Here is a 13821-nt window from a genome sequence, read left to right as displayed (position 1 = left end):
ACCGTGAAGTTTTGTGTGTGTGTGTGTGTGTGCATGTGTGCGTGTGTGCAGCTACAAGCTGCAAGCCTCCCCAGGATGTCTATGCCTTTGAGAGTTAGTTGGCATAGCCCACTAGCCTTGAGTGTAGAGGAGGCTGCATGTAGACAGATGGTTGGGTTTTCACTGCCTCCAGGTAAAGGATAACTAAGCGCAGTAACCCCCAGGAGGCTCTTGAGAGCATCTAAAGATAGATACACAACCTCTGAGGGGCCATTGGAGTCTGCCTAAGAAACCCTTATCCTAAACTAAATTCTTATGGCAGCTGGGTTCTGTTCATTCATTCACTCAAATACTCCCCCTTTAGTTGGCACAAGATAGAATATTGTATATAGTTATCATTTTACAGAAGTCAATGCCTAGATCTCTCTCTTATTCACCGATATATTCAGTTTCATCAAGGAATGCATTTATTGTTTTTAGTTCCCTAATTTTTAAAATAGTTTCCTCCCCTTAGTTTATCATTTCTTACTCCTAAGTTTCAAACTTGCTCAACATTCTTCTTAACGTCGTGGACGTTAACCAGCCTACAGGTGAGTTTTCTTTTCATCCATTTAGCAAGAGGAGTCTTCTTTGGGGAAGATGGAAGAGGGGAGGCAGAGCATTCTAGGCTCATACACCTACCTTCTTTTGTTGCTTCTTCTGCATCTTCATCCACATCCTGAGTACACGAGGCATGAACACATAAACCTTTGGTCCTATGAGTGGGTTCATACTGCTTTGTCCTATAGTAGGTGTGGCAAAGTCTCTTTTTCATCATCCCTTCGCAGTTTTCACTGAGGTTCAATTGTAGCTTGAATGGAGTGTCTTGGGTAAACATCAGCTTGGGCAACAGACTGGCTTGGAATGGCATTTCTTCGGTTGCCCTCATCCACCCCACCGGTTTGAGCAGATATCTGGGCTGGATTCTCTTCTGGAGATTGCAATGGTGGTTTTGAGCCTTTTAGCAAACACATAGTCCGTGTACACCAGGTATGGGCCTATGAGCTTTAGAGCATCTGAGTCTTCTCACAACCCCTTTTGCAGATAGGGGAATGGAGGCATGAATACACTAAATAACCTGCTCAAAATATAAGACTGATAACAGCAAGGTGGGATTTGAACTCAAGCAGGCTGACTTCAGAGTCCATGTCTCTCTAAGTCTTGATATTATTTGTCCTGAGTCCAGTGTTGTGCCGATGCTCACCTTTTTCTCGTAGTTTGTAGGAGAACCAGTTCATTCTATGCAGTCTTGCTCACGCCTTTCACCTCCCAGCGATGGTTTACAAACAATATCCAGTTCTAGCCAGAAAGTGACAGAGAGCGCATGATTTCTTGAGAAAGAAGGCACTGTGTGAATGCTTAAAAAGTCACGTAGTAAAGATGTTTGCTCAGGCTTAGTGCATGTATTGCTAGTTACATGTTGCTGCAAGTGTCAACTATAACCTAGAAACTAAAGGTATATATATTAGAAGGAATATTGATATAGTGAGATTATTCCATTATTGTTAGATCATCATTTCAAAACTGCACCTTGTCCATGTTCAATTGTAAATTTGACTAAAACCATGCTTAAAGTATGCACAAATGGCTATAATATTTGGGGCTCACCTCTAAGTAATAGCCTTATGCCATAGATGAATGTGATGAAGCAGACCCGCACTCGCTCAGAACTGAGTATAATGAAGGCTTCTTTATTTAGGGGTAGATTTATGGATTAGCAATCCTCTGCATAAGCAGGGAGAGAGAGAGAGGGGGGGGGGCTGTACAAGCTTTACGTCTGCATTTATAGTACAAGCTTCCATGCCCAATGAACTGGTATCTTAAAGGCTATTGGCTGAAGGGGTTCCCACAGCACTATGCCTGTAACCTCAGCCCTCCAGAGGTCTGCCTGTTGAGTTGCAGACAGCCTGAGCTACACAGTGAGACCCTGTTTCAAACAAATAAGTAATGAGACTGAGCAGAACAAAAGGTGAGCTGTATGGTGTCAGGTAGCTCTGGACACAACTTCATCTCTTTTGGTGACTGCATTTTAATTCCTGTGTGTGCTTTTGGGCTCTGCGTGTGAATATTCTTGGGAAACTGGTCCAGAGTGTCTTCGGAGGGCTATATTCCAACAGTAATGCTTGAAGAAAAATATTCCTGCGTTAGAAACTATTTTTTTTTTTTGCATCAGAAAGACCACCCTATTGAAAGGGATTTTGTGCTTTTCAGAAATCTGATTGCTCTGGTTGTATCAACAATAAGCTGATGAGAAGATCGACTGAAATGCTCAGCAGTACACAGCTTTTTAAAAATCCACCAAAAAGAACTTTCAAAGAATTAGCAAAGTACTGATTCAAAGCCGTGTTCAGTCTGAACTTTTCATTTCCGGTGTGTACAGGTTTCACAATGCTATGGTGATTGACCCAGAATACTTCAGGGAAAATGTGATCAGTTTTATAATTTGCCACATGCCTCTAACACTACATTTTACAAAGCAAGCTTTTCAAATATTTCTTGAATAGCAACAGTAACAAAAGAAGTCTTTGCTATCATTTGAAATATATCAGAAATTATTTAAATATTAAATATTTTATAATATTAATATATAGTATTATATAGCATATAATATCAATATTCAGGGTGACAATGTACATTATATAGATATAAGCCCCCTACCATATATAGAAACTCTCACTCTGTGTGTGTGTGTGTGTACGTGCTAATATGTATATATAAATATTTATATGTGTGTGTGCAGGGATGTGCACACTTCTTACATATTTGTGTATATGAATGTAGGTACACTTGTGCCACAGTGCCGATATGGAGGTTAGAGGTAATCTTGAGGGTTGGTCCCCGCCTTCCACCTCTTTTGGGACAGGATCTCTGTTTTCATTGTTTGCCCCGTGCATGAAAGGCTGTCTGGCCTGCAAGCTTCCAAGCATTCTCTTGCCTGTGCCTTCCATCTTGCTGTAGGAGTACTGGAATGGTAGTGGACACACACTCCTGTGTCCAGCCTTACATCGATTCTGGGAGTTTGACAGCAAGTTCTCACACTTACATGACAAACTCTGTATCCAGTTAGCCATCTCCCCAACCCCAAGCACACACACACACTCACGAACATGTGCCACTCACCACACACACACATACACACATGCACATGTGCCACATACCACACATGCACGCATATGTGCCACATACCCCCTCACACACATACACAGAGTATTTTAAAAGTAAAGGTTAGCATGGGGGGGAGATCTTGTTCTTGTAGACAAAAGAGATGATGAAATTCCCAAGTCTTGATTGTTAAAAAATATTTGCTAGAGTCCATATTAGATTCCTCATGAGTATAACTTTGAATTATTAAATACACTGAAATTATATTTAATGAAGAAGAAAACAAATATGTGAATGTTAATTTATGTGTCAATTTGACTGAACCACAGAGTGCCTAGATGGTTGGTCAAATATTAGTCTGGGTTTTTCTGAAGAAGTATTTTGGATGAGATTAACATTTAATTGAGCTGTTGGAATAATCATGTTACCCTCTCTAGCTATGGGTGGACCTTAAACAATTAGCTGAAAGCCTAAATAGAAAAAAGGCAGCCTTCCCTCAAGTAACAAAGAATATATTTTGCACTTGATTTTGAATTTGAAGGTGTGGACAGTTTTTCAGAATTGAACCTTTGGTAAGGGGCTGTCCTTCATGCCGCGAAGGCACTTCCTGTTTATGGAGAGGTCAGCGGCTCCTGAAATGCAGACTTGAAGAGCATACAAATTCCCTTAAAAAGGAGTCACTTTTGCCATTTCAAGAGCGTTAGAAAATCTGTCTTCTAGGCACTTGGCCTACACGACTAAAGGCTAGTGGCCGTGTAATTTGTCACCTACCGAGATGCATTTGTTCTCTCAGGCCACTTAAATCTACCAACAATAAATTGTGAAACAGAAGGAAATGTAAAATCTTCATCAACAGCCAGTCTTCACACTTCAGAAGCCTGACAGAGTTCTCTGTGGCCATGTCTCTGCCTGTGTGCCCACAGGAGACACCCACAGGAAGCCTTGGCATTCCCTTCTTGTACTTCTTCCAGAACCACTTATGTTCAAATAAGCGATAATTTCTAGGATTGTAGGGATGAGCTTTTTGCTGTTCCCTAATTTTCATTTATTACAAAAAATGCAGGTGCTGATTTTGTGAATTGTCTATTTTTTTAATAGAGGAAGTTTGATTAAACTACACAAGCTGCACTTGAAAGGACTGCTTCTTTTTTTTTTCTGGAGAGAGTTCTTAAAAATTGAGATAAAGATGCTGAAGTGTAACTCTTCCCAGTTGATGGCTTCTGGCAGATATGAGGAGGGGATGGGAGAGATTCAGTTTTCTTTAAGGGGCTCTATACTGGGAGCTTGACTGTGTTCCACTGAGTGTTTGGGAAACACAAATTGTAATTGATATAGTTTTCTTTTGGGCGGGGTGGGGGTCACAAGAGTGGGAGGGTAGACCTGGGAAGAATGGGAAGCAAATGTGATCTGGGTGCATTGTATGAAATTCCCAAATAATTAATAAAAGTATTATATTAGGGAAAAACAAGTACACTTGGCATCTATTGCAAGATTTTTCTCCTTGAGAGAGACTAGGCAAATGTCAGCGCCCTCCTTCTAAGGTCACAATGACAAATCAAAATTCAGTTCCACCAAACCAGTGACTTTATTGGGTTTCCTTGGTTGGTGTCCAAAGGATATGCAGATGGTGCCCCCTCTAGTGGAGGATGCCACTCTGCAGAGTCTATGACTCAAGGTTGTCCCCCGATGGTACAAAAGGAAGGGTATGTTGGCCTTCTTTGATTTCAGTGCCTGGTACCTATCCCCCCTCCCTATTTCTGAGCTAGTCACCAAAGATCTTTGTTTGGTATTTGACCTCAATGGCCAGCACTAACCAGGCAAGCCCTCCTCATTAGTGCCTTTTCTATATGTTCTGAGCATGAGATAGTGCTAAGTTTTGCAACATGCATAACAAGTGGCTGCCCACACTTGAGAGAATGTTAGAAGAGGAAATCCAGCAGGCCTATGGGTGTGGTAGAGTAGCCACCCTTTTGTGGCTTCTCCTAGGCCCACAGGCAGTTTCTGCAATGTGAAGTGTTTGCTTGACTTGAAATGAAGCAGGTGATCCATAAATAATCAGCCACCCTCGGTGTGGCCATGAACCTGAAAATCATTAAGAGGTCCCATTTTCCAAGCTTGTTAGGATGCTGTTGTGTATTATTTGAACCTGCTGGCTGGAGAACAGATTATTTTGCACCAAAGACAATATTTGTTATCTAGTACAGTTTCAAAATCTCCCCAACCCTCATGGGAGATAACTGGCTTTCCTTGAGGACTGAGGTAAATGAGGAGGATAATTATTTGATTTATGACTCCTTGAAGGTCACAGAGTTCCAAAGATGTAGAAAAAAAAACTTCCCTAGATTCCTGCTGCACTATTGATTAATAAAGTCTTGGTTTTTATTTTTATAACATTTAGAATATTTGAAGTCTAAAATCATATTTTATTATTATAGAGAATTTGGAAAGCACAGAGCAAAAGATGAAATGAGAGCTCTCATGTACTTGGATTTGGGGTGAAACCACTTATAAGGTTTGGGGATGAGCACTTGCCTTGCACCCCCAAAACCAAACCAAACACACTAAGGCCCCCTGTTGACAGTGCTGGTTTCCATCCTTCCCATAAGAACAAGCAGGACATCTACAGATTGGTATACATACATTTACACAGGTACAGAGGTGTGTGTGTGTGTGTGTGTGTGTGTGTGTGTGTGTGTAGAGAGAGAGGGAGAGAGAGAGAGAGAGAGAGAGAGAGAGAGAGACTGATAGCTTTCTTTAAAAAATAAAGCCGCCTTGTAAAATAATTTTGCAAATGATTCTATATATGTGATGTGCCTAAACGTAGCATAAATATGCCTCTGACATTAAACATTCTTCTTGCATTGACAGGACAGTGATATTGAAGCCCTGGTTGGGTGTTTGGAAAATGTCCTGGGTTGCACCTCTCTAGGTAAGTAAGCTGCTTCAGATTCCAAACTGTAGTGGTCTTTCTACTTCTACTAGCATAGCCAAGAAGTCAAAAGCTTTGTGGGAACCTCACAGATATTCTGATCCCATTCTTCATTTTACAGAGGAGGAGGCTGAGGGCGACAGACCTTGAAGGGTCTGGCGTAACATCCAGGACACTCTAGGAAGAAACCTTTATTATTAATACAAGTGACTTTCAGTCTCTAAGGATGAAGTGAATGACACTTGATAGTCCTTTATGATCAGAATGGTAGCCTGGCAGTGCATAATAGGTTTAGAGTCCCTGGAAAAGGAATCGCCCTGTCCAGCTGGTCCTGCCGAAGCAGATTATGCTCAGTGAAGTTGAAAGGCCTGTTGCTCTGAAGGTCAGTCAGTTATTGAAAGAGATTTGGTCTGAGAAACAAAGCTGAAATGTTTTTAGTGTTGTCAGTCTCTATAAATGGGATTGCTGTGCTTCAATGATACCCCCCCTTTTTTTTTTTTTTTGCTTCTTCTTCTTCTGTTTTTTAATCCAAAAAGCCCAGCTGTGATAACTTTCAGCTTTCGACAATAGATTTTTCACAGAGTTCTTCAAGATCCTAGATGAAAACGACTGGGTTTTTTTCTTTCACATTTTGAGTGAATGTTTTAGGAAAGTTAATTATAAAAACAAAAGCAATCCCTTCAAAGGAGATGGCAAGACTATAGAGACCAGCGGTCGATGGCACTTTCCTGTGGGGAGACAGATGGGCACCACTGTCTGTTAGGAGCTGTTTTTCCACGTCTCCATACACAACCCATAGTTCCAGCAGCTCTTTCCCTGTGATCTGATTTCCTGCACATACTTGTTAAGGGCGCCTCATCCTGGGCATGGCCTAGAGCACTGGGAAGGCTTCCCTTGGCCAAGTCATTTTCCCTCTGTATCTCAATTAGATGTGAAATCATCAACACAGACCTCTCCAGCAGGTTTTGCAAAGGGGTGAGCAGTGTGGGTGAGCAACTGCATTTGTCCTGTGTTTTTCCAAAAACTCATACTGTGTCTGGTGAAGAAGAGGCCCCTAGCCAGCATTTTCAATTATTTTAGGAGCATTCAGATGCAAGCCTTGATAGCTTACCAGCTGTAACTAAAATACTTTCACTCTTACCTGTGTTACAAACTGGTGTTTCTACCTGAAATTGTGTCTTGAAAAAGACAGACCCCCCCCACAAAAAGTAGCTTCTAATTTCATTTCTAGACAGTATAATTTTTATAGAAATGAGCATGGGAAGTGTGTGAGAAAAACACATATTGGTCTCTGCCTGGAGCCCTATTAAAGTGAGAGTAAAGAGATAAAGCAGACATAAACCTACAGGAAAAAAAAGACTAGAAGAAATATACTAGTGAATTCGAAAAGCTAGAAAGCAAATGGATGAATGGTGGCTGGTTTAGAAAGCAAGGAACTCTGAAAGCTAAGCTCCTAATATGTGTGGGAGAGAGGGGCAGGGGATACACCTTTAGTGTGGTCTGCAGACCTCTGAGAGCAGGAGTGGGTGGGGGGAAGGGTTGGCTGACAGTGTGAACAAAGAAGAATGGAGTCCAGGTCTTTTTCTCCCCACTCACCATGCCAGGAAACCCCTTCCCACAGGAGGACACAAAGGACTAGATTTTATGGGGGTACTAAGTGACAGAGGCTCTGGATCGAGGGACACTGAAGACATGCCTCGTTTACCCACATCACAGATGTGATGAAAACAGAAGGGAACTCGGTGTTGGTAGTAAAAACCAGAAACACCGCTTCACTCTGGCCCCTTCCAAACACCAGCAGAGCCGCATGGATCCATTCAGAGGACGGCACTACACTCAGCTCTTACTGGACTAAGGTTCTTATGACGTGGATGTCTTCCCAACCCCATGGCCAAGAGCAGACCTGTCAGCTGATAGTACCAAATTTACAGGAAAGGCTTAACATGGCCTGTGAGTTTAACACTTAGACTTGAATAGCCGGGTGGAATATGTATATTCCTCATGAACACATATGTAATGTTCCTCATATCTAACAAACAGGAGAAAAGTCAAAACAAAAACACACAAAAGCCTCAGGAAACAAAGGATGGAAGGAAGGAAAATTATCCTATCACTAGATTCCTAAAAGCTGTAAGAGACTCTTACAGAAACAAAAGGAATATCTATGAAATAATAAAAAGCTATTAAAATTATAATTCAAAAGCAGGAAGGAAAAGTCACTAGAATTAAGAATAATTTCCAGAATAAAATAAGCAATAAGAAGAAATCAATCGAACTGATTTAGAATCTAATTAAAGAAATTTCAGGGAGAGCAGAAAAGAAGAAATTGATAGAGAGAATAAGGCAGATCAGGTATAAAGTATCAGGAAAAATAATGGTTTCTTACTTTTTTCAATAATACTGGAGGCTAGAATATAATAAAATCTGAACTAACCACTAGTCAAGTATAGATCTTAAAAAAAAAAAAGACAAAACTATTCAAACCACCACCATCAAGCATGACAGAGGACTCGAGTCACTTTCAAACATACAACTTCAAAAGTATGTCTCAGAATATCTATGTCTCATGACTTTTCTTAGAAAGTTTCTAGAAATCATGCTATATGAAAATATAGCAGTTGATCAAGAGAGAATAAGACAAGGGCTACGGGTAATGGGGGGGTCAACACAAAAGAATATAAGGCTTCAGGCAGTGATAGTAAAGCAAGGTCTCTGGGTGGCAGCTGAGCAGCAGGCCTGGAAAGCAATCTATTCGGACTGGGCGGGGCCAGAGGACTTAAAGGCTGACCGCACATTTGCCAACGAGATGTGGAACTGATGAAAGATCACGGATCTGGCTATCACGGGAGTTTGGAGATGGATTAGAGCCCCCTTAGAAAGTTTAGGGATGGATTAGAGAGAAGCAACCAGGAAACAAATCAATGTAAAAGCACCACGGCAATTACTAACTACAGGAAAAACAAAACAGGAACTTAGAAAGGAAATGTAACCTCCACACATTGCAGGTGTGACATTGATTTGATCATAATGATTTAAAGATTTGAATTTCAAAAATTGTGGTCTAACTTTATTGGCAAGGTAGAGAAAAGAGAAGGGAGGAGGGAAAGAAAGGAACAGGGAGAGAAAAATGGACAAAGACAGGAAGGAAAAGGAAAATTCAGATTCCCCAGTGGAGAGTAGAAGGCTCATAGATAGGGTAAGAAGGAAACTAAAATATGGTGTGTAAGCATGTGAACTAGAAAAAAGAGCAAATAATACAAACCAAAGATGCCAAATGTAGTTGTTTTGGGGGACTGGAGCTCACAGGTCAGTGAGAAAACTTTTCTTTCTTCAAATTGTTAATTTTGACTTTCAAAAGCACTGTGTACATGAATGTACACAAGTTGACTTTTAACTTTGTAAATTATTTTATGTATATGGAGTTTGACCTGCATGTATGTCTGTATTCTGTGTGTGTGCCTGTACTCACCGAGGCCAGAAAGGGTGTCAGATCTCTCAGAACTAGATTTAGGGATGGTGTGAGCAGCCATGTGGGTGCCAGGAATTAAACCCTGGTCCTCTGCCAGAGTAGTCAGTGCTCTAAACTGTGGGGCCATCTCTTCAGCCTCATGTCACTTTTAAAATGAATATGAGAATAAACATAAGCATGCAGGTATCCCTTTGATACACAGATTGTATTTTCTTTGGCTATATACCCAGAAGTGAAATAGCTGGATCATAAATAGTTTTTGAGGTACTTCCATAATATTCCCCATAACAACTATAGTAATTTACATAAATATGTGCAATTAAAATCATCACCGTAATCATCCCAGCATTGGAAAGTAGAGACCAACTCTGTTTTTTCCTCTAGTGAACCTACTCTCTCTGCTTCCCTTCCTTCCTCCCCTCTCCCCTCCCATACTCTTCCATGGCCCCCACACTCCCAATTTACTCAGGAGATCTTGTCTTTTTCTCCTTCCTATGTAGATCCATGCATGTCTCTCTTAGGGTCCTCTTGGTTGCCTAGGTTCTCTGGGGTTATGAACTGTAGGCTGTTTTTTCTTTACTTTATGTCTAAAAGTCACTTATGAGTGAGTACATATTATATTTCTGGGTCTGGGTTACCTAAAATGGCTGAAAGACACTTAATGAAATGCTCAACATTCTTAGTCATCAGAGAAATGCAAATCAAAACAACTCTGAGATTCTATCTTACACCTGTAAGAATGGCCAAGATCAAAAACACTGATGACAACTTATGCTGGAGAGGCTCCTTGTAGTGTTTATGACAGCCTGTCCTCTTCTGACTTCTGCAGAAACCGAGGACTGTGGTGCTAGGTAGTCAATAGTTTGCCTTCCATGCTGCCGGCTGCAGAGGGAGCAGGTGCTTCGCACAGTAATAGCAGATGACACTCTGTGAAGTGGGTGCCCATGCTGTGTTCTCACTCACCTAGGGGACCCCAGCAGGGGCAGGGGCATTCCCAGCATGGAGTGCCTACCAACAGGACCAAAGCCCTGTGCCCGGGGCCTGCCCTGCTCAGTGCTCGGCTGAGACTGGATTTCCACAGCATCCAGCTTAGGAGAGCAGGTAGGAATGCAGATTGCCTGGCATCTTCTCAGCCCAGAGGTGATCCAGTATCTGGGTCATCCAACCGCGGCAATTACTGACTTGTGAGTCAGCAGGTTAACTTGGCCATTTGAGCTGTGGAGGCTACAGGCTCTCAAGGAAGAATAATAAGCTCTTCTTTCTAGTAGTAATTTACCATACCAATTTTATTTTCTTGAAATCACTTGTGGTTCAGCCAGTAAAACAAGTGTATCTGTAGGGATAGCCCAGCCCATTAGGGGGCTTGTTCGCCTTGGGCTAATGTTTATGTATAAATCTGGCGGGGCATGAGCCCGGCCGCTCTCTTTGTTGTTTTTCCTGCCCATCGCTGGATCCCTGGTGTTGTAAGCTATCCCTTCATTAAAATTTGCTGTTTCATATTAACCTAGCCTGGTTATTACCCCTCTTACATGTATCCAGTTATTTAGAAGTATTATGCATTAGGGTCTTCTAGAAGCATGAAACAAATAGAAAACAGACACACATATATACATATGTACACATATCCTTACATTCACACACATACATATGAATGTATACATGCGCATTCATCTGTACACACATCCTTACATTTACATGCATACATATATACATGCATGCATATATGCATGGGCTTATCGGATTGATTTACATGATTAGAGGCTGGATAGGTGAACTGAACAGTGGCTGTCTACCAAGAACACAATAGTTTTGCAGTCGAAGAAACCAGAAGTCTCGGAATAGGGGATGTGGGGTGGTGACATTGCACCCTGCAAGCACCCTGGGGAGCTGGAGAAGCTGGAGTCTGCACTTGGGAGAGCAGCAGCAGTAGACACTCTTGTTCAGGAAGAGTGGAGTATGTCAGTGCTGCTCACCCCGGATGCCCTCGTTCTCTCCCTTCTCGGTCCTTTCTGAAAACGCCATGCCAGACACACCTAGCAGTGTGCCCATCCCACAGCCTCTCTCTGTTCGGTCCAATGGCTGTCTTAGATGACCATCACAGTGTTACACTGCTTCGTGTGGAAGCTTAGAAACATGCACAAAGCTACGCTCAACTGAAAGTTGCTTAGTTCTGAAACGTGTGTGGACTACTTGTTGATACAAAGCCATCGCAGGGTACAGATGGGAGTGTCAGATGGCCCCGATGCTCATGCTGTCAGGGAGCTCCCAGGTGATAGATATGTTGGCATCCCGACAAGATACAATGAGCACACTGCGAGAGGCCAATGGATGCGCCAGTGTGTTTCTCACACTGCTGAGAGCATCAGATCCGTTAGATGGCTATTTCACCCCTCCCCTGAGAGACTCTGACGCAGTAGCAGCCCAGGAGGCTATATTATTAACTAGTCTTGGTGATGCCTGGGACCACACTTCAGGAACCAACAGGATTCAAAACTAGGGACAGATATGCTGTCCTTGCTAGCTAAGGCCTTCAAAAGCACTTATATTGGATACATTTTGGTGAGCCAAATCTTAATAGAAGTGCCTTATATTCAAATTTTGATGTCCACAACTTAGAAAAATATTTTTCTTTCCATATATACATTATAATAACTTAAAGAATTAAATATTTTGACCTAGACAACCTTTGTTTAAAAACTTAAATTTATCTCAGAGTCATGTGTAAAAATAAACACGCACAAGTACACAGAGTTATATATACTAGCAGAGAACTAGGGTCACAAGAAATGCTTAGCAACTGTGGCTAATACACCTCCAACCAAAGTTCTGTGCAGCATGATGTAGCTGCATACTCACAGAAAGAAAGGTGTCATAAAAGTAATGACGCATGCAGAACAATATTTGACGTAATCACACTCTCGCATGCACACCCTAGAAGCAGCCAAGTGCTTTCTCTCTGGACTTCTTGCCTTCTCTATGTTTTTCAGCGTGTTTTCAGTGGACATGTTTGACTTGACTGATTTTTTTTTTTTCAACTGAAAGAGAGGGAGATAATGACATGATTTTTGTTTCAGTCTTCCAGCTAATCCAACCCAAGGCTCCAGAATAGCAGGGTTAGTCTTCAAAGCTAAGTGTGTCCACACTGGCAGAATAGAATCCTGAACTCTCACACACTAGCTATTGTGCGATGGAGAAGTTCCAGTCTGACTTCCTCATCTCTCCCTGTCTGGTACCCACATTTGATTACAAGGCATTAATCCAAAGCCAGGAATTTTCTCTTCTCTTTTTATCCATACAAGCTAGTCTTAGAAGTCACGTCTAGTAGATTCAAGAGGGAAGAAAATTCCCAAAGCCCTAACTAGTGCTGTTTTTCTTTTCAATCCTCTATAAGATTCAGTTGAAAGCTTAAGGTGGGAGACATCCACGTAAAAACTAGACAGTTTATGCATTTTCTGTCTTCTGGTATTTACCATCGCCCCTGTGAGATGGCAGACAAACTTATTTTTCAGGCTGACCTACTTCCCCCTCCAACAACTTGATGTTGGTATAGACACTGGGGTGCTATTTGTTTTTGAGAAGGTGCCCAGTGGCGGGTGCCCTAGGGATGAGGGAAGTGGTGTAAATTTTTCTTTGGCCTTTACCAACAATAATGTACACAAAGGTACACACAAGGAGAGACTTGTATAAGTTTTATCACAATCCTAACAGGTAGCTTTATTTGCACAGATGAGGAAACCGAGTCACAGAGTCAGGACTCCAACCCCAGTCCTCTGACCCCACCCACACACTTACCTGCTGCGTCTCAGGTCCCTCCTAGTAAAAGGCACTGGAGATTGTTGTCATTAGATCATTTTAATTCCCTTTCTTCCTGTTGGCTTTTCTCTCCAAGACTCCTAATGTGCTGGACTTTGACACAGTTGCTGTACCAGGGCTGCCTTCGACCTCCTTATTTGGTGGCTTCTATTCTGTGTCAACACACATAATTGTCTGAAAGAGCTGGAATGGATACGGGTGGCAGAAATGACACCATCCTCTTTACTGTTGCTTTTAATCTCAAGACATCTGTCTGCATTCCCCACCCCCTACTTCCTTCAACCCAGTTGCCATGTTTAGGGAGCTAGCTTCTGCGGAAAGCAGCCTCTGACACTGGGACTGGGTAGGACATTTCTATGTCAGTGTCTTTGATCCTTGGAGTCACAAGAGGAAGGGACACAGGACGAGGCAAATGGGAAGCTAAGCAGAACTGCAGCTTTGACAGACCCCATCCAGACCCATGGGGAGCTCAGAGCCCTCACTTGTCCTA

At 42.1% G+C, this 13821-nt stretch overlaps 1 protein-coding gene across 1 annotated transcript in view; it reads left to right on the top strand.

The window, feature by feature from the left end:
- Positions 1-13821, top strand: part of Nek11 (NIMA related kinase 11) — a 216577-nt gene that overhangs the window by 166848 nt on the left and 35908 nt on the right. Inside the window, 1 exon segment of the mRNA XM_057767840.1 lies at positions 5989-6049. Within this exon segment, the coding sequence (XP_057623823.1) occupies positions 5989-6049 (61 nt within the window).

Source organism: Chionomys nivalis, chromosome 4, assembly GCF_950005125.1.
Source record: "Chionomys nivalis chromosome 4, mChiNiv1.1, whole genome shotgun sequence".
NCBI lineage: Eukaryota > Metazoa > Chordata > Mammalia > Rodentia > Cricetidae > Chionomys > Chionomys nivalis.
Note: the sequence above shows the minus strand (reverse complement) of the source record. Positions and strands in the feature narration are given on the sequence as shown.